This window comes from Sphaerodactylus townsendi, linkage group LG04, assembly GCF_021028975.2.
Source record: "Sphaerodactylus townsendi isolate TG3544 linkage group LG04, MPM_Stown_v2.3, whole genome shotgun sequence".
Taxonomy (NCBI): domain Eukaryota; kingdom Metazoa; phylum Chordata; class Lepidosauria; order Squamata; family Sphaerodactylidae; genus Sphaerodactylus; species Sphaerodactylus townsendi.
The window spans coordinates 155,753,506-155,779,499 of NC_059428.1; the positions used below are offsets into that span (position 1 = coordinate 155,753,506).

Sequence of the window (25,994 nt, forward strand, 5' to 3'; positions counted from 1 at the left end):
ATTTCCCTGCTCCTCCACATGAAGCCTGCTGGTTGACTGTGGGCCAGTCACAGTTCTCTCAGATCTCTCTCACCCCCCACCTGCCTCAAAAGATGTCCCTTGTGGGGAGAGGAAGAGAAGGAGTTTGTGAGTCTCTTTGAGTCTTCATACTGGAGAGAAGGGGGGGGGGTATAAATCCAAATGCTTCTTCTTCCTGTAGGTGTGTGTAGGGTTGCCTGTGGGTAGTAAGAAAAGGATAATTCCTGTGTGTCAGATAGAAGTTCGGAAGAAAAATGATTGGTGCATCTGTGTGCGGGTGCCTCAAATACAGATGTGATAGAGGTTTATTTATGTGATAGAGGCTGTATTTATACCTGCATAGCAAAGAGTATTTTGGAAGGGGGGGGGCTGCACATTCCTGATGGAAGGGCTGTACTTATTTAGCTGGTGCTGTGCTGTTGTCTGGGAAGAGAACTAGCTCTCCTAATTTGCATCTGGCAGTTAACGGTGGCAGTGTTGATGCTTTGGGAACGAGAGGTGAGGTTTTCCTGGGCCAGGGATGTAGCAGCGGCAGGAGGGTCATTAAACCTTTTCTTCATACAATTTTCCTTACCAAAACCTCCCCTTCCATATAGCACCTGTCTTCTGCCCATCACCACTGAAGCTAATGGAAGCTTTGGAGACCATATAATGGCTTTGAGGGAAAGAGTTAGCTTCTCTCCCACCCAGCATGTGAACCCAGTCCGGTTATGGCCCCTTCCTGAGTGGTTAGAAGGTTTTTTTTAAAAAAAGGTTAGAGACTAAGTTGTAGAACTTTTGCGTAATGCGTGGTTTGACCATGCAACCTTTTCCCCCCCCTCTTGTGAATTTTTGTAAGGTAGATAAGCGGGTGATGGAAAGAATTGTTAAATATATAGAAGTACCCTCCCCCCTCAAATACGTCTCAGAGAAAATATCTGTAGTTGTTGTCAAGGCTCCGTTGTTACCATAGACACGGTTCTGCGAAGATGAGATTTGCTTAATGCTTCATAGATAATTCCTCCCCCCCCCCTTCGCTGCTTTATACCTTTTTTTTAAAGGCAGGGGCCAACAGTTTTAACGCATTTCACCCTAAAGAAGCATCCATTCGGTCTTCGTTAGGGTCACACCCGATTAGTAGATAACGCAGTGCAAGAAAAAGAAAGCATGTGACAGAAATATTTCTGCAGGTGCTGATTTTGACCGTCATAGAGAAGGTAAGGCCAGGTGGCTATGCTTGCAACAGCTTTGAAGTTAGCACTGTCCACAGTGACATTCTGAGTAGTACTCTTTCACTGAATAAAACAAGCTTTAACAAATAACACATTTTCTTACAAACGCTTGTATTTCCAAAAAAAAGGAAGGATTTTTGCATCAAATTCTCCTTCTATTGTTTGAAAAGGCGAGAAATCCGTACATTCTTGACATTTTTAATGTCGGTCTTGTTCGCAGTGCGGTCAAGGGAAGCCGATGTAGAGCTACGTTGCAGCACACTCTGGAATAATTTCCAACTTGTGTTTTAGGGCTCAGTGTGGGTTAAAACCCATAATGGAGTCAGACCGGTTCATGCCTTAGTAGTCCGAGGGAATTAGGTGGGAGATAAATATTTTAAATTTTAAAAAATAAACCCCCAGCTCCTTCAAATGTGCTTCTTGGCTGCCCGAAAACTCTGTTATGGCAGTGGGATTAGAGATAAAACATTTCCGGAAGTTTTAAATTTGTGGAAAAAGGTCGAACGAAGGGATCTGCTGCCTCCCCTTTTTTCCCTAGGTCAGCAGTGGCGAACCTATGACACGGGTGCCAGAGGTGGCACTTAGAACCCTTTCTGTGGGCACGTGTGCACAGAGTTCATCATGTTGGGGGGGTGGGAAATCACCCACACACACACACATCTAGGCTAGCGTGGGCACGATCCTTTACCTGGGAGTAAGCTCGGTTGCTGGCAATGGAGCTTGCTTCTGAGTAAACCCTTACCAAATAAGTGGGTTTTGGGTTGCAATTTGGGCACTCGGTCTCGAAAAGCTTCACCATCACTGCCCTAGGTGTTTTGTGGGGGGGTACTTTATATTTCAAACAGAATCAGTAAACAATGTCCATAAGTCTTATTTAAACACTTCATACTTAAAGTGCTTTTAGTTCTCATGAACATCTCCTGTTACCTCTGGGTTACCTTGCAGTCTGCTTCATTTGGTCAGCCCTTTCCTGTGAACGGAGTTTTTTTGAGTTATCTAGCAGCCCACAGTGACAGGTAGGATCTTAGTCATAATGGTGAATTTTGGACACACCATTAAAGGTTTGCTTGTTTGACCTCTGGAGTTTTTGCTCCATTTCCCAGTCATCAGGGAAGGATTTCAGTTTACACTTGAGTATCTTAGGACTCAGAAGAGCAGGTTCACGTGGTAGAGTTCTTGCCTCTGTGAACTGAAGCGTGCCGTGGATCAGGTGAATCAACATGCGCTAATGCTTATATTTATAGGCCTTTTACAGATTTCGGAATTCACTTCTGATAGAATGTTCACCTGTCCAGTATAATACCATATGTTGCAAGGGAAGGGGTGTGTTAGAGAGCTAGTGATATTTGCAGTGTGAATTCAACAGATAAGGGCCATCACCTTCAAAAGACGACTATGTTATTTCAGTTTTTAGGCAGTGTGTTTAAAAAATCAGAGGAACGTTTTTAGTAGGTGTTGAAAACGCGCATCGTACTGCATGTCTCCCCTCTTGTCGGGACAAGAAAAAAATAAAGATTCAAGAGAAATATAACTTTAATGGCTAAATGTCTGTGGTTTACCAGGACATTGAATTGCTGTTTTTGAATAATGATATCAAGAATTACAATAAGCAACGCAACCGGTTTCCATGGAAGCTAATTCTTGGGTTTTGCATCTGTTGCAGACTGAAAGCAATCGCAGCCCTATAAACCATAGTGCTAAAAATGTGGGGGGAAACATGTTCTATGGGAATTAAAAGAATCAATCTTCTTCTTTTTTGCTAGTGGAGTGGGTAGCATGCCAGTATGCATTAGGGGGCAAAGCGAGGAAGAAGGGGTCGGGCAAAAGAGTTTCTTTGCAGCTGGAGTTTTTCTTTTAAGTTTCTCAGAATCTCACACACACACACCCCATTCCCAGGGGTGGAGAGGAAGCGCTGTGCATTTGGCCAGGACGTGATTGGTTGGCAAATACATGATTCAGCATCCAGGCTAAAATTATTAGTCTGGACGGTGCCTGGACGGGAGGCCCCTTGAGTACTGCAGGAGGATATAAATACAGTGAATGTGCTTGCAGGTCAGGATGCTGGAAAGGCAAGTGCACATTCTCTAAGCCTCATGAAGGCCAAAGAGGTTGGTCTCCCGTTTTTGGTCCTAATGCTGAGGAGAAACGCGGTCATTCCCCCTGAACCTCACATGCGCCTCGTGATGTGGATAGAGCTGAAGGGGGAGTAAGGGCGCACATCCGGTTCGCTCCTGGAAACTATCCCGGGAGATGTCTTGTCGAAGGCTTTCACGGCTGGATTCAACTGGTTGTGGTGGGTTTCCCAGGCTGTGTGGCCATGGTCTGGTGGATCACAGTGTGTAACAGACTTCCCTCTGTGATACACCTCTGAAGATGCCAGCCACAGATGCTGGCGAAACGTTAGGAACAAGATCCACCAGACCACGGCCACACAGCTCGGAAAACCCACAGCAACCAGTATTCTGGGAGAGGTTGGACATTCACCGCTGCAGCTTCTCCGCTGGAGCTGCGGTGGAGGCTCCGAGACGTGGAATGGGTTCTAGTGGCAGCCACTACTGCTCCTTCCAGAGGTGGGCATTTTGTGGCTGGAGCAGTGGAGCCTCAGCACTTCTTCCAAGAGCTGAACCTGGAGAGAGAGACCCTCTGAAACCACCTCGCTTGAGCTGTGCGTTTCCACATTCCCGCCATCTGGGGAGAACTTGCTGTATTATCTCGTTGCCGCAGCTGCTGGAGGAAATGTTTCTGTCCCATATAAACGTTTTTCTGACAACTCCCCATGCAAGAAAGGTAGCATGACGCTCAGCCTTGGCAGAAGAGTGGTATGGGTTTTTCCCCAAAAAATATTAATTTTACTTCTTGTGGAGGTTCCAGTGAAGAAAGGCATTCTCAAAAGAAGCAGCGGAAAAGTAGGCTAGCCTACCCAGAGGAAACAAACCCGAATTTCCTTCCTCCTCAGTCTGAATCTAAAACTTTCCTTGCTTTGTTCGGTTCACGGATAAACAAAATAACACCTGCAGTTTGGTCATAAATGAAAATATCTTTGGGGTTAAATATATCAGTGAAATCATAAAGTTAACCATTTATGAAATGCTTCGATAAATATCCACATTCTGTGGGATATCAGCATACTGCTAATTGTGTGGTGGAGAACATATATATATATAAACCTTTATTAGGCATAGAATCCATATAACAGCCAACATTGTCCGAACAAGTATCCCATACATGAGAACCATCGCAGGTAATCATTTCAAAGTTTCTATAAGGAACCTAGCTACAAAAGTTAAAATCTCGGAGGCGGAATTGTTTAGTAGAAACGTAATCTTCCCCACAGTAGAGTATTCATTAAAGATTACAGGACAAAGAGCAAAAAGTCTGGTCCTAGATCCCTCGTGGTGGAGGACATGTTTTGGAGTTTGTGCCACTGACTTTGATCTCCTGGCCCTCCTGTTTTTCTTGTTTATTTAACAACAGTTCTATTTTGGATGCCCCTAAGTACTAAATTTTGGAAGAGAGCAGTCTAATGTTGCTCAAAAAGTGATTTTCCTTTGATTCTCACCTTTCTTTTCAGATTTAAAGTAACCATAGTGATGAGAATTGGGAGCAACAGAAACTGTTGCTTTGTATTATATCTACGTTTCCTTGTTTGTAGATTTCAATAAACCTTTTTATATAAAGTAACAAATATAATGGGGGGGAGATTTGGATGCATGTCGCTAACCATTAAAATCATCCTTCTCGGGTTTATGAATACATTATCTTGGAATTCTAAAATACTCGTTGCAAGTTTAAAAAAAAACTTGTTTAACCGTTCTAATTTTTTTTGTCTATAATTTAATTTCAAATGGATGAAAACTTAAAACACAGATTTTCAGTTCTCTAGACTGAAAAAGGCATTCATTTGCAACACCCGGTGGTTTTAGGGGAATTTAGTTCTCTGCGTGTTCAACGCTGTTGAAAGGAGTTGGTTTATTGATGGGAATGGCAGTGATGCCGCAAAGATGGAAAATTTGCATTTCTGTGAGATTTTTTAATAGGAATTCTGCTTTGAAAAGGCTTCCTTAATGATCTGCCTGTTATAATGAGCGTGTGGGAGCTTGGAGCAGATACTGTCATAAAATGGAATGGGAGCATGACAACTGATTCTTTCTAAAAAGCTAATTATTAAGCCGTGAGTAACCGCATGTGATTGTAAGTTTAATTAGATCTGAGCGCTGCTTCTCCCATTACTTTTCTTTGTGTGTAAGTTGGGTTAGCCAGACTCTTCTCTGAGATGCTGCTAGAGAAAAAGGAACAAGCATTTCTAAGAGGTCCTCTCCTCCTCAACCACAGTCTGGAACCACATGGGACATCTAAAATTCAGCAGATGGAAACAGACAGAACTTCTCTCACACAGTATGGCCTGTTTGCAGAATTGGGTTTTGCTGAAGTTTTATGTTGACCGTCACGTGACAATTCTACTTATTGACTAGTGCAGGGGGTCTATAACTTCGTAACTGTGGGACCTGCTGATACTTTTTTCTGGGGTCCACCAAGTGTTATTGGGAAGTGGGTGTGTCCAAGTAGGGCTTTTACCCTGCTGTAGGACTGTTGGGCATTTGATTGGCTGTGCAAACTTTTTAAAAATACTGCTTTGGCAGCAGCTGCTACCACAACAGAATGATCTGTACTGCGTTACTGAAGTTAAGCTGCAGCAACCATTTTGTGGCCGCCTCCTGCAGCCACCATTTTGTGGCAGCCATTTTCTTGCTGCAGCCACCACGCCGTGTTGGAATTCCACATGTGTGCACAGGCTCAAAAAGGCTGAGGACCCCTGAACTGGTGGGATTAATCCTGCTATCCCCCATTTTGAAATGGAAGAGGCTATCTTTAAGCTTTCAGCTGGCCTTAGAGAATAGTGGGACGGAGTAGTTAACCCCACTGCTAACTTGCCCCACTGCTAACTTGTTGGCAAGATGTATGGCTTTATACGTAGAACGGAGCTGCTTGTGGCAAGACCAGAAAGGGAAGTTGCAGGCAAATTTCTCATTCGGTCACGCGCAATGTGTGATCAGTGGCGTAACTGGGCAAACTGGAGCCCTGGGCAAAACCTGAGTTTGATGCCCCGCCCCAGGCACGTGCCTGGTGCAACGCGCACCCCCCCACCAGCCCCCTTGTGGCGTATCTAGGCAAACTGGAGTTTGCCCCCTCATGGGCAGCTGCCTTCCCCCACTATGACCAAGCAATGATTTTTTACACCAGGTCGTTTCAAAGTCACCATCACATTATAGAACATGCCCCAACTCACAAATATGAACACAGCAATAGGCCATGCCACACAGTAGAAATATTTTTTTAAACATTTTCAAAATGCTTTCAAAATGTTTTATTACTGCTATTAGCTCCCATTGGAAACAGTGGGGGATGGGGCACTGCGAGTCCATAAATTTGGACTCCCTGAACCAAAACTCACCAAACCTGAGTGATGGCATCAGGAGAGTCTCCTGAAACATCCCTGAAATTTTGGTGCTGCTAGCCTAAAAACTGCACCCCCTGTAGGCCAAAAATGGAAAACCTACTTAAATACCAAAAAACCCCACAAACGAACCCTGCATTTTTGGCACCCACCACAAGGGGGTGCCCTGGGCAACTGCCCACTTTGCCCAATGAGCATTACGCCCCTGTGTGTGATAACCTTCTCCTTATCATTTGTGCTACTGACCACATTCCTTCAGAGCGAGAAGATTCGTTGTCGCGTTTGTGGTTGTTTTAGATGAAGTGCGAGGCAATCGGCTGTCACCCTAGGTCTCATTTTAGTCTCTTCTACCAGAAGGTGGGAAACATACATAAAAATGAGCTTCCTCCGTTCAAAGAACATTCATGACACGGACGTTGATGAGTACTGATTGCGCATGGACCAGCAAATAGCCTTGGGCGTACTTTGGAGCTGCGTTACCTCTAACCGGTCCTCCTTCCAGTGAATACTGGTGGTGGGTATTGAATAGGGCTGGTACTCACGGGTTGACCTAGACCATAATAGAAAGAACATTTTGTCTGTCGAGTTAGAAGGTAAGCAGCACTGAAAAGCGAAAAGAATCTTTGGAAGAGGAGATGAGTCATAAACAAAGAGAAAGGCCTTGCCAACGATACACCCACAGAATCTTATCATAAGCATTTCGCTTTACCTCTGATCAGTACGAGTTTTGTGCAGTTATATAAGAATCTGAGAAGGGCTCCCTTCGTCTTTTGGTGGGAGGATATGAAAGTGGGTGTACTTCACTACGCGCATCAAGAAGGCTCTGTAAACGAGCACTTTGCCAGTATGGGCGGCTGCTAATTTTTGATAGCTGGGCCACCGTTTCGACAGGTGGGCCAAGGACGTTTTTGCAGCAAGAGGGAGCTTTGCAGAGCCGAAAGAAGTCCGCCTTGATTGTAGGGACAGGTTTGTATATGACTCACCGACCTGCATTGAAAATACCACACGCTCACGAGCCTTTGAACGTTTTTGAAGCCAGAATAAATCCAGAAGCTGGTTGCTCGTGTTGAGTTTTCAATATTCAATAGTCACTAGCTAAGAACATAAGGAAGAGCCTGCTGGTTCAGACCAGAGTCCAGCACTCTGCTACTCACAGTGACCCACCAGGTGCCTTTGGGAGCTCACAGGCAGGATGTGAAAGCAACGGCCTTCTGCTGCTGCTTCTGCTGCTCCCTGGTCTGCTAAGGCACCTGGTCTGCTAAGGCAGTGGTGGCGAACCTTTGGCACGGGTGCCAGAGGTGGCACTCAGAGCCCTCTCTGTGGGCACGCACAGAGTGCCCCCCACACACATCTAGGCTGGTGTGGGCCACTGGGCTCAATTATTAGCATTAAACCTAAGACCAAGTTTTGGGGAAGCAGTGTAGGTAACCTTGTTAAGTGCTGTTAAACCCCACTGATTTTCATGCGAAGAACTTAAGTGCAACCCTTTACCTGTGAGTAAGCTCAGTTGCTGGCAATGAGGCTTTCTTCTGAGTAAACCCTCCTAGGATCGTGATTCACCCATTGGAAGAGTTGCACAGTTGCTTCAAAGCAAAGCCACTGACTACCACCAAGTTACTCCCGAATAACGCACACCTTGAAGCCAAACGTTTTTTCTAAACTAAAACCTCAGTATTCAGGTTAAACTGTTGTGTTGGCTCTTTGCAATAAATAAGTGGGTTTTGGGTTACAGTTTGGGCACTCAGTCTCAAAAAGGTTCGCCATCACTGTTCTAAGGCATTTGCAATCTCAGATCAAGGAGGATCAAGACTAGTAGCCATAGATTGACTTCTCCTCCATCAGTCTGTCCAAACGCCTTTGAAAGCTATCCAGGTTAGTGGCCATCACCACCTCCTGTGGCAGCATATTCCAAACACCCTCACGCGTTGCATGAAGAAATGTTTCCTTTTATTAGTCCTAATTCTCCTCCCCAGCATTTTCAATGTATGCCCCCTGGTTCTAGTATTGTGAGCTGCCCCTGTAAAGATTAGGGAAGTAATTGTAAAAGCGATGATTAGTTCTTGTGGATGTATCCTTGTCTGTGTGTAAGGTTTACTTGAAGGCGTTCTGGGGCATTCCTGAAGCATCCCCTTGAATGCATATATTGTATATTTAGACAACTCACAAATTATGCAGTCTATGACTGCTAGCCATGTTGTGTGCAAATATTTGCTTGTTCGGCTAGGAAGGAAGGCAGCTCTGCAGATGACACTGAAATCAGAGCCGCGAGCCGTTACAAACAGCCTACAAAATGTCAGACAGGTAGGCTATTTCTCAGGGAAATGTTCATCCCCCTCAATAGCATCATCCCTCCCAAACGACCAATGTTGTTGTTTCATCAACCAGACAAGATTTTGTGAATAATAGGCTGTTCTAAATCTTGTCTAATGCAGAACTTCCACATTCTTAGCCAAAGCAAGATGTATAGCAGAGTGTATTATTCAGGCAGGAGATGCAAAAATATCCCTCTGTGACCTGTTGGGGTGGGGGGAGGGGGGACAATCTCCAACGATCTTTTCCCCAAAGCCACTTCCTTTCAATAGACTCTTATCTGTTGCTCTTTACTTCAACACTACTTCTACATATCCACAGTTTGTTTGAATTAGTAAAATTTAGCAAAGGCCAAGAACTTCATGTTCTGTCAAGACCAAACTGTCCCATGTTGTGTTTGTAGGAGGTCCTCCCACCGGATTGTGCAGGAGGCACGCCAGCGGAGCTGTTGCAAAAGAGGAATGGCAATATGGTTGCCCTGTAGATAAACAAGATGTCATTCATCCCCAAGCTGGTGATTAATGACAAAACAATACAGCTTCTTTTCAGTGGGAATAGGAAGCCCTGTACATGTTACTGGCCCTTGTATTCCTTGTACAAACTGCACAGACAACCATGCGTAAGGGAATGCAGTCATTACTAGCACGACAGGCTGCCACTTTTAATAGCCTTTCTCTATTCCAGGTGGCAACAGTCTCATCAGCAAAGAAATACCACTAGGAAAACTTCTTCTTTTGTAGCTTGCGTTAAATTAGTTGTTGAATATTGGAATGGGACGGTCTTCTTTGAATAGCATGTTCAGCTTTTCCTAACTAAGCAGCCCTCTGCTCTTTTCACCTCCAGCGACTTGAACACAATGGAGCGCTTGGGGCCAGCGGACCCAGAAGACGATTTGGGATCATTCCCACGCCTTGCCCCTAGTCCGCACAGCGAAGCAGTGGCTCACGAACTCCAAGAGCTCTCCTTGCATCCCGTACAGTGTTTGCCTCCCCTTAATGAAAGGAAGAACGGTGAGTACGGCACAGAGCTCCGACAGTTTATGTTTAGGTGATGCTTGCTTTAACTTGCTTTACTTTTAAGCCAGCTGAGGTAAGGAAAGATCCAATGAACTGTGACAAAAAAGAATTCACGGGACAGACATCTCCCCACACCCCCTGCAGTTCTTGTGCCCCTCCTGAAAAGCTCTCAGAGTATCAAGGGCCTCCCCGGAACATATCGGGGCGCAGTGTTGGCGAACAGCCATTCAAGAGGAAATGAATGGAAATCAGCCTCCTTTCTTTTAATGAAAGTTCTTCCATGAATTGAATAATTGTTGATTCCCACTTCTTGATGTAGACCACCACCCCGCCATATTTATTGTTTCTGTTTCTGAGGGTTTCTGTTTCTGAGGGTTGGTTTCTGAGGGTTCCCCCATCCTCTGTTTCTGAGGGTTCCCCAATCCTTTGGGACAGCTGTTTGGAAGGAGCCCAGGGTTTGCAGAAGAAAGGAGAGACCCGTTCCATTAATTTGTTCCCTGGTTCAAACCAAAACTGAATACTTGGAACTTCCCTCAGGAGCACTGCAGAAATCAACATGAACGCTGTCTCCAGTATGGTTGTGTCTTTGCCCCTTTGTTGCGCCAGGTGATGGAGCTTCCCAGTGCTAGTATGGTATAACCTTGCATATCTCCTGATATGCTGCTAAAGTATCTCCAGAAATATGAACCACCGGTTTCGGAAGAATCAGTTACACTTAGAGAATGTAGTGAATATTATTCATCGCAATCCCTGTGGTTTCTTTTGGACAGGAAGACAAGGAATGCTTATCAGGGCATGTCTGGCTTGCACACGGGCTACTTTCAGTTTGTTGTGGTCTCCGTTCTTTGTTTGGCAAGGCAACATGCTTGTCCGCGATAATCTGCTTTCTCTGCATCCAGAAATGTCTCCAGTCATGACTTCCCATTGGATTGCGGTAGAACAGTTGGTCTTACCTTTGAGAAATGCAGCTATAAGTTACTGAACAAAACTTACACAGTCCTTGTAAGAACATAAGAACATAAGAAAGAGCCTGCTGGATCAGACCAGAGTCCATCTAGTCCAGCACTCTGCTACTCTCAGTGGCCCACCAGGTGCCTTTGGGAGCTCACAGGCAGGAGGTGAAAGCAGTGGCCATAAGAACAGAAGAAAGAGCCTGCTGGATCAGACCAGAGTCCATCTAGTCCAGCACTCTGCTACTCGCAGTGGCCCACCAGGTGCCTTTGGGAGCTCACTGGCAGGAGGTGAAAGCAATGGCCTTCTGCTGCTGCTGCTCCTGAGCACCTGGTCTGCTAAGGGATTTGCAGTCTCAGATCAAAGAGGATCAAGATTGGTAGCCAGAGATCAACTTCTCCATAGATCAGCCCAAGCCCCTTTTGAAGCTATCCAGGTTAGTGGCCATCACCACCTCCTGTGGCAGCCTATTCCAAACACCAATCACACTTTGCGTGAAGAAGTGTTTCCTTTTATTAGTCCTAATTCTTCCCTCCAGCATTTTCAATGGATGCCCCCTGGTTCTAGTATTGTGAGAAAGAGAGTTCGCAAAGGAATAATGATGGAGTTCATAAAGGAAGGGCAGCCTAGAAATGTAATGATTTTTTAAAAAATTTAAATTTTTTTTTAAATTTAAAAATAAACTCTTGAAGATAAATTTGCATAAAATTGGAAATGAGCAGTTAAAAGGGGAGGGAGAGACCTCAGCAGAGGAAACAAGCGAAAATGGCATTGTTGATGGCTTTAAGCGGACTACTGAGATACAAACAGAGGAAAGGGGGAAGCCCCTCTTTGCTTTAGTACAGCCGTTGCCCCTGCGTTCTGTCATACCCATGCAGATTTCCAAATTGCATTCTTTATTTAACCGGGAAAATGTTGCCATTTATATATGCTTGTGGCGCTTCCAAAAGTCAAGCTTTGATTGGAGGAGAGAGAGAAATTGTTCACTTGAAGACATCTGCCCTATATAGGAAAGGAGAAGAAGGTCCCAATGGTGCCCATTATAGAGAGTTGTCCACTGAGGATGGAGCAAACATAATCTTTCTGTAACTCTGGCCTCCAAGAATTTGTGAAGCAGCAAGCTACGCCAGCGGCCGCCTCTTTAATTCTTTACTAGGGAGGGAGGGAGGGAGGGAGGGAGGGAGCTGAGCAGAAGGAAACTTTTCCTAAGAACCATGGTTAAAGACCCAGCTAGGGCAACTGTGCTGTGCTGGGCCCTCTGCAGCACATGCCCAGGACTCTGGTTTTGTGCAGAAAGTACCAAATGAGGCATTCAGATCTGGGGAACAGATGCTTGGAATTTTATATTACCTTCCTGGCATCTCATTCCGAGCGGGTTGGATTCCTCCCAGCACTGTTTTCCCCCTAGATTCTGGGCAGGCTTTTTAATTGCAACCCCGTTTGCTGTCTGATTTGGATTATTCATCCTCCGCTTGTTGCGACTCGATCCTGCTGTTCATATTGGGACTTGGGAAAGACGTTCATCAACATAGGAGTGAACAGTTTGGAAGGGAATGCCTCGTGGACGTGTTTGTTCACGGTGGATTATTTAGCCTGATTTCACGCTGGTCAAACCAGTAGATTCCAGGTGTGTGTGTTTGTTTTTTAAGCCACTCTGTTTATTTGGCCACCAGATCCTTTGCTATTCTCCCTTTTCCTGGAGGATCCGCTCTGACCGGAATCCTCTTTGTGACTGAGCATTACTTTGGCAGCAGCTGTTGTAGGCCAGGCTTTCCTCTTCTCCATGGGGGAGATGGACCCTGTCCCAGCAGCTCAGGCGGATGTTTTGGATGGGCGCGTCAACGGACAGCCGGCTTTGATGTCAACTTCAAAGGAAGTTCTGACTGGTTTGTTTTTTAGGCACAGGTACAATTGGACACCATAACGGTGAGAGCAGACAAGCAGAGGGACAGAACTGAAGCTCAGTCAACAGGCAAAGACTCCCCCCACCCCCCAGTTAACAGACTCCCAAGTACACTTTCAGTTGAGTTATATAAAAATGTCACCTTTTGCATGTCCCTCAAGGTGAGCGCCAATTGCAAGGTAAAGGCCTGCAAACAAAGAGCTGCAAGCAGCTCTGGTAAAGACCATTTTGGTGGGGAAGTCACCTTGATCCTTCTTGACCTGAGATTGCCAGTGCCTTAGCAGACCAGATGCCCGGGAGCAGCAGCAGCAGCAGCGGGCCATTGCTTTCACCTCCTGCCTGTGAGCTCCCAAAGGCACCTGGTGGGCCACTGCGAGTAGCAGAGTGCTGGATTCTGGTCTGATCCAGCAGGCTCTTCCTTATGTTCTTCAGTCTGCCTTTACTCGATTTTTCTCACCGATGCAGACATGTTCAGCACCAAGATCTACATTGGTGTGTCTCCGCTCCTTGTGGCCCCAGTTCACTAAAATGAAGTGAGTGACCACAAGGGACAAAGCAATTTCAGCAGTGGCACCGGGCCTTCGGGACTCACCCCACAGCAATTTATCTGGCCTTTTTCAAGCGTTAAGCCAATTTTTCTTTGCTATGCATTAAAAATCCTTTCCCACCTTCATGCCGGTCTCCATAACCCTGTTCTAAATTGTGCCACTATGTGCTACTATTTGAACTAGTTCTGACTTTCTGCTGCCAGTCTGATGCAGCCAGCGTGGTGTAGTGGTTAAGAGCAGATGGATTCTAATCTGGAGAACTGATTTTGATTCCCCACTCCTCCACTTGAGTGGCAGAGGCGTATCTGGTGAACCAGTGTGTTTCCACACTCCTACATACCTGCTGGGTGGCCTTGGGCTAGTCCCAGTTCTCTCTGGACTCTCTCAGCCCCACCTACCTCACCAGGTGTCTGTTGTGGGGAGAGGAAGGGAAAGGAGCTTGTAAGCCACCTTGAGTCTCCTTACAGGAGAGAAAGGTAGGATATAAATCCAAACTCTTCTTTTTAACTTATCAGCTGCTGTTTTGTATTTTAATGGTTCGGGTTTTTTTATTGCATTTAGATGGTTATCACATCGTTCACTGCCTCAAGAGCTAATTGCTCAGCACAGTCTAAATAGTCCTGCTGAATTGTCATCTGGTTCAGAGTAACGGGTTGTTTGCTAGGAAACAGGTGCCGGATTGCCTGTCGTAGTCTGCTCCTCACCCCTCCTCTGCCTGGCCTATCCTGATGGTCGTGCTGGCATACACACATTGCACTGACTTCCACTGGGGAAGCCTAAATATTGCCTTTTGGAGTGCTTCAGACACACATAAGCAAATGCCAAGCTAAGGTTCCCTCCGCACATGCAGAATAATGCATTTTCAATCCACTTTGCAGCTGTGCGGAATAGCAAAATCCACTTGCGAACAATTGTGAAAGTGGATTGAAAGTGCATTATTCTGCATGTGCGGAAGGGGCCTGAGTGCGAATATTCATCCAATTTAAAAATAAAATTTAAGACTCATAATTGCATGTTCAGGGCTCAACGTCCTTCATGTGTGCTGTCACAGTAATCCTTACAACAGTCCTATATAGTAGGCCAGGTTTACTATTCCCTATCTCCGAGTGGAAGTTGCAGTTTGCTCTACGGCCACTGGCTGAGGTAAGATTTAAACTGGAGACTTTTCATGCTGTAGTTTATTCTCACAGCACGTGACAGTGTAGGAGCAGTTAGGGGATCACTAAATAATGTTTAGTTTTAATTAAAGAAAAAAAATTAAACTCTGGCTTTCAAAGAAGGCTTTTGTAATCCATAGAGTTTAAAATTAAACCGTTGTCATCTGTAAGCTATTTTAAATCCAAAATCCTTGGAGAGCGGAATGCGTTGCGATCAACATTTTACCGCTTTTTAAAAAGCTTTTTAAAGTTTTAATTTTAAAGTCATTTTTCTGAGGTTTCCAGAAAACCACGAGGGGAAAACGTTTTTGCGGCGGCGTGTGAAATTGTTTTGACTCGGCGCGATAGCGCACATATCAGTTAAGAGGCGCCAATCTCTGATGTTAGCTATAAGAAATGAGAAGGCCAGCTCTGCCTGCGCCGATTTCCCATTCAGTTTGTCACTGCTACTAGTACTGCCAGTTCCCACAATCCTCGCATTCCCTGGGCATCAGTCAGTGTCTGGAAGGAGCCTTTTTCAAGTATTACAGCATGTGAAACGACCCGCAGGCCGAAGTCTAGTGCTCTCCGGAGACACGACCCCTGGAGCGGAGCCTTTTCTGACATTTTCACAGGCTTCGCGAAAGAATTTCTGCAGCGTCATTCCGTTTGGTAAACTCTTCAGCAGGCTTCTGTCACTTTTAAGTCAGATTTATTATAAACGTCGTCCCCTGCCTTTAATAACTTCGAGTGATGTCATCAGAAGGAAAGGTGTGGGTTGGTGACTCATTTTGTGGGCAGAAGTATGGGGGGGGGGAAATCTTGTTTGCAGATTTTAATATTTAAGACATTTTGAAAGAACATTCAAATGTCTAACCAGTCCATGGACCATAAAGGTAAAATTTGTCTCTAGGAATGCATAAAATACATTCTTAACGTTTTAAAAACAAGTTCAATTACCTTTTGTGGGTGGGGGGGAGGATTAACTTCAAATAGAGTTGTCAGTCTCCATGCAGGAGATTAGCCATAATTAAAACTGTTCTCTAGACCAGCCATTCTCAACCAGGGTTCCCTGGTACCCTGGGTGCCGTGAGTGTGTCCCAGGGGTACCGCGGCAACACTACCGTCCCCCCCCCCTCATTTTTGTGGTGTCTCCCTCTGGCGCCAGCAAGGACATGGAGCTGGCCCATGGGGCAGGGCCTGCCACAAGGTCAGCAGCCACCACCACCCCCAGTGCTACCCTTCACCCTGGGAGGGGAAGGTGGGGTGTGTGGCAAGCAGGGGCAATGGGAGGGGAAGGTGGAGGGTGGCAGCAGGGGTACCGTGAGATATGAAGAGTGAGGTCAAGGGTACCCTGACCTTGAAAAGCTTGGGAAACACTGCTCTAGACTATAGAAGAAGAAGAAAAAAATGTATTGTCGAAGGCTTTCACGGCCGGAATCACTGGGGTGCTGTGTGGTTTCCGGGCTGTATGGCCGTGTTCTAGCAGCATTCTCTCCTGACGTTTCGCCTGCACCTGTGGCTGGCATCTTCAGATGATGAAGTAAAGGGTGCAATTACTTGTTGCGTGGTATCCACCCTCTGAAGATGCCAGCCACAGATGCAGGCGAAACGTCAGGAGAGAATGCTGCTAGAACACGGCCATGCAGCCCGGAAACCACACAGCACCCCAAGAAGAAAATGGCTGCTCTGTGTCATTATAGACTGCCAATGTTCCACCTCCTCAAGTTCTAAACACAAAGGCTCCGGGAGTTTCTAACCCAGAATTGGCTACCCTGACTTCAATTCTGAAATGGCAGTCGCTTGCTTGTATGTATGTGTGTGATACTCTACAATTTAGGCAAACCGTCCTTTAGCGATATTAGATGAGAATGGGTTTTTTCCTGCCAAAATGGCCTGTGATTCTGGGAAGAAATCCTCTAAATTTGTCCATATTCAGCATAATGCAAGGACTGAAGTGAAGTTTGTTCCTGTGATGAGAAAATGGACACATGGGCTTCTGAGGCGTTGCTGATTGTGGCTGAAGTGGGATCCGCTGAATTGTGGGAGGAGCATTTTCTTCGCAGAACAATCATGCTGGTGTTTGCATTTGCACTTGTGTTGCACCACACATGAGCCCACAATTGCACTAAATAGAATGGAACTGGTGGTGGAGTTTCCTTCTTGGGAGGTTTTTAAACAGAGGCTGGATGGCCGTCTGTCATGACTGCTTTGATTGTGTATTTCTGCCTGGCAGGGGGAGCAGACTCAATGGTGGTCTCCTGTACGATTCTATGGTCTTTAGAGAGAGAAAGGCCTATGTCTGAATCTCTTTGAAATGTACACAGTTCACAAGATTTCATTTAGGCTCTCTTCGCATTCTTCAGATTGTGACTCTTGTGTTTCTGGCAGGAGTGTTGTATCTTCAACCGATCCTTGTCTTTTCTGTTTCTTTGTTACTTTTCTGTAAAAATCAGATGTTTTATTGGTGTGTTTTTTTTCATTACTCAACATGATGGTTTTGTTGGTGAATCTGTGAAAGCTACTCGCATGTTGTCTTTTGGAATTCTTTTATCCTTGGCGCGTAAAAGAATGATAGCCATAAGCAGACAGGTTCTCTCGACTTTGAATTCTGGCTTTTTGAAGACAGATTATTTCTAAAACCTTTTTTTTTTTTTGCATTTCCATGGGAAAGAAAATAAAGTGAACTGTCTTGTTGCGTTTAGCTGAACATTTTTTAAAAATGAGTGTACAGTCAGGAAAGCATTCACCTGCACTTTTATAGTTACGACTTCTTTAGTCTGTATTTTTGGTTTTCTGGCAGTTTGGGACGGGGAGGGGAGGGGAACAATTTTGTTCGCTTTGACATGAAGAGGAGAAATAGGATGGACTTCGTGAGATAAGCCCCAGGAAGATAGCAATGGCTTGTTTGTTCATCTACTTCATGGTTAACGAGGCAATAAAATTGTCCACCCATGCTCTTGATTTCATTTCTCATATCACCGATACTTGAAACTGAGATTAGCCATCCTCCCCCCGTTTCTAGCCAGACAGGAATTGTTTAGGTAACAGGGATGATTATGCCTCATTTCCCAAGGAGCGGTTCCTGAGAGTTTCTAACTCGCATTTCCTATCTTGTCAAGGTCTGACGAATCTGGCTGAGTGTAGCTAATGTGGGAAAGCCATGTTAAAGGGAACAGCACAAATCGACCCTTTATAAAAACGTTTAAGGGCGAGTCACCAAATACTCAACACAAATTCAGTTTCATTTGTCTTCAGATTAACTGTGCTGTTTGGAACTGAACCCCTCACCCCCTTCCAGGCTCTTGTTAGCCTGCTAATAAAAAGATAGGTACCTGTATTCCATTTGTTTTTCCTTTTAAAAGACTAATAGTGTACAAAGATGCAACACAATGTCGTGGTTAAGAGCTGTGGACCGTAGTCTGGAAAGCTGGGTTCAATTCCCCACTCCTCCACATGAAGCCTCCTGAGTGATGTCGGGCCACTCGCAGTGCTCTCTGAACCCTCTCAGCCAATGGCAAGCGGTGGCAAACCACCTCTGAACACCTCTTACCTTAAAAACCCTACAGGGCTGCCGTAAGCCAGCTGCGACTCGATGGCAGCTCACACAACAGTGCATGCGGATCAGTCTGAATGATGTTGACTTCTCTCTTGACCATGTCCCGGTCTGAATCAGGGCAAGACCCTTCGGGGAGGTTCTGTCGCAGGCCTTCCAGCAACTTCTCCTCTGTTTTGATCCTAAATAATTCATTCCTTTGTATACGTCAGCGCCCTCAAGACGCAGCCAACTTAACAGTTACCTTAGCAAAGGACTTTCATGGCAAGTGAGAAATAAAGGACGTTCCCTTTCTCTGCAGAGCCTTCCTTAGCCTCTTGTCTAAGCACTGATCCTACTTAGCTTACAAGATCCGATGAGGTTGGGTATGCCAATTCCAATCCGTTCCTTTCATGCACAATATTCCATAGCCATGGGATACAGAATTTATCAGTCTCCTTTCATCCCAGCAGTATCCAGAAGTAAACTGAGAAGAATTTTCTTGATGCTGAGTACAGCCAAGTATGCTAGAATTGTCCTGTATTTGTATAACTAGTAACATATTGCCAGAAAATGGCCTCCATTTATATGGTGGGGGGTGGGGGGGTGCATGAACATGCATTCGTCACAGGAGTTAATCTGAACGGGAAGAGCCCATTCAGATTAGCTCCTGTGACGAATGCACGTTAGAGCATCTTTCTGTTTATTATATTTCTTGCGCCGTGTTTGCTTAATATTGTTTAATTCTGTTCTACGTGAAACCTTACCCCGTTTCCTTTCAACAAATGCCTTTCTAATGATAATCTTCTACAGCTTTTTTTCCTTGAATCACGCTTGAGGCATTCCTTCAGCTAAGCCGCATGTTTGCCTCTCTTGTTAGGCGCTGAAGAACTCTAATAAACATGTAAGAACGTAGAAGCAGTGAATGGTTAGAGGCAAGGTTTCCTCCCTCTTGCAGAGCAAAACAATGCAACTTCTGAACCCTGGATGGTCAGGTTTCTAGTGATCGGACAAATATTAGAATTCCTTCATGCCTGTTTCGTAGTCCACGCCACCACAAGCGTGAATGTGTTAGCGTTTTCTGCATCGTCTGCTTTTTATAGGCGAGTTATTTAGGGGTTTAAGTTTGCCATGAAACTTTGGTAGAGGAAAAAATGTGGCTTACATCCAGAGAATCATGTCATTTCAGTTCTTCAAAGGCAGCATTGTCTGTATGAATCCTTAAAAAAAAACCAAAAACAACCCCAACTCTCCCAAGCTTTTACGAGTAGGTGAATGTCTGACTGGACTAGCCATTGCACTGAAAAGCAATCAAGAGTGAGACACAGCTTGCTTCTCAACAGCACGACTGGGGTTGTACCACGTTGTCATAAAAATATCAGTGTTAAAGGGACACCAACTGCCACCCCTTCTAGCATTCCCGTGGAATGGGCAGAATCACAGACCTTCGTGGAGATTTTGAGTGAGAGGTTAAAGATGGGTCAGTCTCGTGCAAAGTGATTTATTGCCAGGTACAGAACAAGACAATGGTTTCTCCAGTTTGTCTTCTGTTCACTTGATGTGTAAATTGGCCTTCAGATTAGGTATTATAAACATACACCTGAGTTACCAGGAACAATCAACCAATTCCAAGAACAGCGATTCACAAATACTTTTGATTGATTAGCAAGCGGTCAGACAAGAGGGCGAATCCATATGCATCATATCCTGTTTACCTATCAACTACAGCCAGAAGATGGCTTCTGTTACATTTTTTAAGTTAAAGCGCAGTTCGAAAGGTGAGAAATATAATTCCAGGAGTTCTGATTAATCTTGTCTGTAGGCTCTTGTGAGTATCGTTTTCCAGTTTCTCGACTTATTTCTCAGTTTCACCACCCATCAATGCGACAGCAGCCGCCCTTGATTGATTGGGGCAATGTCTTCTCGAAACTTAAAGCCAACTTTGCTTGCAATGGGCCTGCTGCCGCCTCCCAGTTCCCCTTCTGCATAGATAGCCAATGATGGCCCACCGTTGATGCAATGCCGACGATGCTTTTTGGCTCATCAAAATGGCTGCTGCACAGCCAGAATTTACATCCAGTAGTGTGCAAAGTTGGCACACGTCACCACAACTGGCAGAGTTGGGGCACGGCAGATTTAAGAGCATTCCGCCTGCTGTCGGAACGGCTTTTCAGCCACCCCGGGGCAAACCGTGCCAGCGTGTCGCCGCATGCCGACTCTTTGTTGGGATTATAGTTGCCTCACCCAGGGCTCCTTGATGCTTGCCTCACCCAGGGCTCCTTGATGCTTGTCACTCAGTGCTTTCCCAGCTATGGGCATCTTTTGGAGGCAGGCACCAAAGCTCGGGCGGCATTCGCATTTTGTTAAGAATTCCTGATGGGCGTGGTTTGCTTTCGGCTACTGAAGGAAAAGTTAAGACCAGGGAGATTCGTGACTTTGAGGTCTTTTGCATTTGAAAGTTGATAAAGAGGGCTGCCGTGTTACCAGCGACCCGGGGTTCATTCGGCCCTTCTCCAAAAAAGTTTACTTTCTAGCCATTTGTCTCTTAGCAGTCTCTGTCCGTTTTGAGTATGGCCTGGTTGTAAACCATTGTCTTACACAACCAAAAACTTGAGTTCTCTGTAGTCAAAAGTATGATGACTCCCTCCTTTCTGCTGCTAGTCTGTGACTGGGCTTCACAGGCACATAACTAAAACGGTGAATTCTCGGGTGGAGAATCGGTGCTCCTTGTACGAACCTAACTGTAAATATTTGGCAACATTTGTAGTTCAACAGTTTGTACCACTGGGATGTTGTGGGGTTTCCGGGCTGTATGGCCGTGTTCCAGTAGCATTTTCTCCTGACGTTTCGCCTGCATCTGTGGCTGGCATCTTCAGAGGATCTTGAGTTCGTACCGCTGTTTATAACCTCCATTCCTGTCCTAGTTCAAAAAACGGTTGTCAGATCTATGTACACACATAGCCATAGAAGAATTCTACGTGAGAAAAGAGGCAAATTGCAACATGAGTGTTTTAAAGATAATTTGACAAGGGCATGTTTGAGAAAACATGTTGGCTGAATAGTTGTAAGGTTTTCTTTTTCACTGTGAGATGACATTCGTCGAGAAAAGCAATGTAGACTTTTTATAAGTGGTTCGGTTCAAACTTTTGCCTGCTCGTTGAACTGATTTAAAGCCTTTTGCCTTTGGGACCCAAAAGCATGATAACCAGGTTTGCTCAGAACTCTTTTGTGAATCAGATTCCTGGATCACTGTTTTCAGAGAGCTACATGCTTCTCTTCCATTCAAATACAGAAACATATCCAACTTCTGGAGAGCCAGCATGGTGTAGAGGTTAAGAGCAGGTGCACCCTAATCTAGAGAACCGGGTTTGATTCCCTGCTCTTCCACTTGAGCTGTGGAGCTTATCTGGTGAACCAGATGTGTTTGCACCGTCCTACATTCCTGCTGGGTGACCTTATACTAGTCACAGTTCTTCAGAGCTCTCTCCTTACAGGAGAGAAAGGGGGATATAAATCCAAAACTCTTCTTCTCCGTCCCAAGAACTCAAGTTTGGAGGAAATAGGCATGTCATGAAGCTCATGCAACAGAACGTGAGGATCTCAAGAAAATACATTCTTTATGTTAGTGCATCAACTTTACTGTTCTATTTTCTTCCTCATGAGTTCCCAGTCTTATTGCACAGAACTGCAAGGCTGAACAGTAGTCCTGACAAGAACCTAAAGAGTTAAATAAAGTTTATCCCAATTTGCTGGTGGTTTCATAGCTCACACACTTGGATGAAAATTTGATTGGCTCATCTGAGCAGGCCCTTTTCGTGAGAAACATTTTCTGTAAGTAAAGAGAGAAAAAAGCTTTTTCCATTGTCGACATAGAGCTTCTAGGGAGACACACGAATAGTTGAAGGTCATTGGCTTAACCATGCTGGTGTTCTCAAAAGAGTTTCTTGGATTGTGATATATCTGCCTTTATCTGAAGTGTGGTTGGTTCCTCTGCTTCTGCTCTCCACACTTTCTTCCTTCACAGATTGTGCGTGTTCTGAGAGTTTTAGCGTCATCCACGTAAGTAAAATCCCCAAGAGTTTCTTTTTGCTGTGTGAGGGGGAGTGTAAATCAAGGGCTATTCCACCCCTTGTATATTTTCACAACAAAAGAATGGGACATTTTTGTTTAAAATTTATGTTTGGTTAAAATTCTCCTAGTGAAAATTTATGTTCGGGCACCGTGGAGAAAAAAGCTTCTATAATGTGGAAATGCTATTGCCTGAAGCAAGCAGTCGTCAGAAAAGTTTCTGCTTTGCAATTGTTTCACAGTTCCTGTTAAAACAGGAGAAGCGCCAATGTGTGGTCGAAGGCTTTCACGGCCGGATTCAACTGGTTCTGGTGGGTTTTCCGGGCTGGGTGGCCGTGGTCTGGTGGATCTTGTTCCAAACGTTTCGCCTGCATCTGTGGCCGGCATCTACAGAGGTGTATCACAGAGGGAAGTCTGTTACTCACTGTGTCCAGTGAGAAGACCCTGGGACATGGACAATATGCCTCACTAAACTTTCCCTTCTCACTAGAGACAGTGTGTAACAGACTTCTCTCTGTGATACACCTCTGAAGATCCAGGTGAAACGCTAGGAACAAGATCCACCAGACTACGGCCACACAGCCCTGAAAACCAGGAGAAGCTCCGTTTGTATGTGCGCCAGGCACTTAAACGAACTTGTCGTTCCAGATTTGGGGAGGGGGGGGGGGTCTGCTCTGAAAGGTAAACAGAATCAAATTCCATGCCTTCCACTCTGGTCTGGATTAGGAAAAACATAAAACACCAGAAAACAGCATTAACCAAATAAACTCTTCGTTGGCCCCTAGTTAGGAGAGCTGCCTTTTCCTGCAGTATATTGTCAGTTTCCATCCTGACCTGGATAGTCCAGAGTGATCTGATCTCATCATCTCTCAGAAGCTTGTACCCTGGCAAGTATTTGAATGGGAGACCTTCAGGAAATTCCAGGGGCATGATCCGCAGTGACAAACCACCTCTGAATGGCTCTTGCCTTAAAGCCCCCACAAGGTCAAATGTGACCATTTTTCCTTTCAGTAGAACTATATCGACAAACCAGTTGACTGTCAGGCACAGTGGATCAAGGATACTCAGTCTGCCTACTCCGGGAGCAGCAGTGGCGTAGTGGTTAAGAGCAGGTGCACTCTGCTCTGGAGGAACCGGGTTTGATTCCCCGCTCTGCTGCTTGAGCTGTGGAGGCTTGTCTGGGAAATTCAGATTAGTTTGTGCATTCCAACATATGCCAGCTGGGTGACCCTGGGCTAGTCACAGTTCTTCAGAGCTCTCTCAGCCCCACCCACCTCACAGGGTGTTTGTTGTGGGGGCTAGGAAGGGAAAGGAGATTGTAAACCCCTTTGAGTCTCCTTACAGGAGAGAAAGGGGGGGATATAAATCCAAACTCCTCCTCCTCCTCCTCCTCCTCCTCCTCCTCCTCCTCCTCCTCTTCTTCTTCTTCTTCTTCTTCTTCTTCTTCTTCTTCTTCTTCTTCTTCTTCTTCTTCTTCTTCTTCTTCTTCTTTTTCTTCTTCTTCTTCTTCTTCTTCTTCTTCTTCTTCTTCCAGTGCCATCATGACTGAGGAAGCATGTGCAGTCAGGTGCACGGGACTAGTTAAGCATTTTTAGGCTAGGGAGGCATATCTTTTATCGGATTAAGCGATTAGCGGAAAGGCGAAATGTTTTAGCATATCTAATCCTGCGCACATCTTCTGAGCCTGACACATGATGATCTAAACTTATCCCTCTTATCAAAACTTGTGAACTTTTTTTTTTAAGTCCAGTTTTTTACGGCTCTTTTTCCAGAGTTCGCACTTGACGTTGGTCCAGGTCATTTATCAGACAGGCCCTTAGAGACTCAGTGTCTTGCAAGCCAGTCAAGTATACTGTGTTTCCCCGAAAATAAGACAGTGTCTTATATTAATTTTTGCTCCCAAAGATGCACTATGTCTTATTTTCAGGGGATGTCTTATTTTTCTGTGTTCTGTTCGTCGGGCATGCTTCCAAACAAAAACTTTGCTACATCTTACTTTTGAGGGTGCCTTATATTTTGCACTTCAGCAAAACCTCTACTACATCTTATTTTCAGGGGATGTCTTATATTCGGGGAAACAGGGTACGTTGAATCGCATTAGAACGATGCCTTCTGCTCTAGGCTGGCCCTGCATTGAGCAGGGGGTTGGACTAGATTTCCTGTTCGGCCCCTTCCAACTCTATGATTCTGTGATTCTAAGTTCTTGTCACGGCATCAATTGAGGCCCCCTCCGCACATGCAGAATAACGCCCTTTCAGGCCACTTTCACAATGGTTTGCAAGTGGATTTGGCTCTTCCGCACAGTAAAATCCAGCTGCAAAGTGGATTGAAAGTGGATTGAAAGTGCATTAGTCTGCATGTGCGGAAGGGGCCTCAGACAGCCCCTTAGAAACCTACCACATTGACAGAGTCTTCCTCCAGCTGTCCGGGCCCTGCGGGATTTTAGCGAGTTCCGCAGGGCCTGCAAGACGGAGTTGTTCTACCGGACCTTTGGAGGTACCAGCTGCTGAAGGTGCCCCCCCCCCCCCGCTTTGGCTTTTCACATCTAAGCCCTTCATCTAATGGGACTCGCTGTCCCTTCCTCTTAGGGAGGATTTAACTAAACATGGGGTTTTGCGGGACGCCTCTGATCATTATTAATTTTATTGCTGTTTTAAAGGTTTTGGAATTTAGGATTTTATGCTGTACTGAAAATTTTATGCTGTACACCGCCCGGAGCCCCTCGGAGATGGGGCGGTATAAAAATCTAACAAACAAATAAATAAATAATGAGTAAAGTTTTATTTAAAAAGATAACAAGGCTGTCTTGTGCTTAAAAGGTGGCCCGAATGTCCTCTTTTTCACCAGCTCCATTCTCAGGAAAAAAAACTTAACTCACTTTCTTGGCCACATCCATTTGAACTCAGCCTTCACCTTTGGAAGATTCCTGCTCTTAAGCCAAAATACAACAAAGCAGCCCGCTCCATGTAAATCGCATGTGGAAAATCTTAGTGCACGTTGGCATATATTACATATCGCATTCCTGGCTCAATAATTAGTCTACTCAAGGATCATCTTGCTCTATAAAGTTTGTCCGAAGAGGAGATTAAGCGAGCATCTGGTTAGGGATCATTTAGATCTGGGCAGTCCTGCCCGCTCGAGGCACTGAAATATTTGCCCCTTGGTTGTATCCTCTTGTATGGTGTTTCCTGTATATTTAACAGTGTAATCCAGTGCAGGGTTTCTGTAGCCGGACCCCACTGATACCTGTGGATTTAGACTGGAGTGGCTCTGCATAGGATTGCACTGAAACAGAGTAATAGAGACAACTTCATTAAAAAAATCCTTGTTGCCATGGGGACCCTGACCTATTCCCCTGGAAACTGTCACAGCTGTTTTATCCCCACTTCTCCGCCCCCAGAGCCTTTTTATGATATGGAGAATCTACTAGGGTCCAGTGGTGGCGAACCTTTGGCACTCCCGATGTTATGGACTACAATTCCCATCAGCCCCTTCCAGCATGGCCAATTGGCCATGCTGGCAAGGGCTGATGGGAATTGTAGTCCATAACATCTGGAGTGCCAAAGGTTCGCCACCACGGTACTAGACAGTTACAATGCACTCAACCACACCTTTGCATAGCAAGTTGCACCCAAACACTTACTGATGGGTTCCCCACCCTGGGACATGGACACTATACCCCACTAAACGTTCCCTTCTCACTAGACACAGTGTGTAACAGACTTCCCTCTGTGATACACCTCTGAAGATGCAGGCGAAACGTTAGGAACAAGATCCACCAGACCACGGCCACACAGCCCAGGAAAGCCCCCCACAACCAGTTGAATCTGGCCGTGAAAGCCT

At 45.4% G+C, this 25,994-nt stretch overlaps 1 protein-coding gene across 1 annotated transcript in view; it reads left to right on the forward strand.

Annotated features, from left to right (window-relative positions):
* The first annotated feature begins 9,841 nt into the window (after positions 1 to 9,841).
* MRTFB (myocardin related transcription factor B) overlaps positions 9,842 to 25,994 on the forward strand; it is a 61,646-nt gene continuing 45,493 nt past the window's right edge. The window contains 1 exon segment of the mRNA XM_048494184.1: positions 9,842 to 10,004. Within this exon segment, the coding sequence (XP_048350141.1) occupies positions 9,851 to 10,004 (154 nt within the window). The 5' untranslated portion in view covers positions 9,842 to 9,850.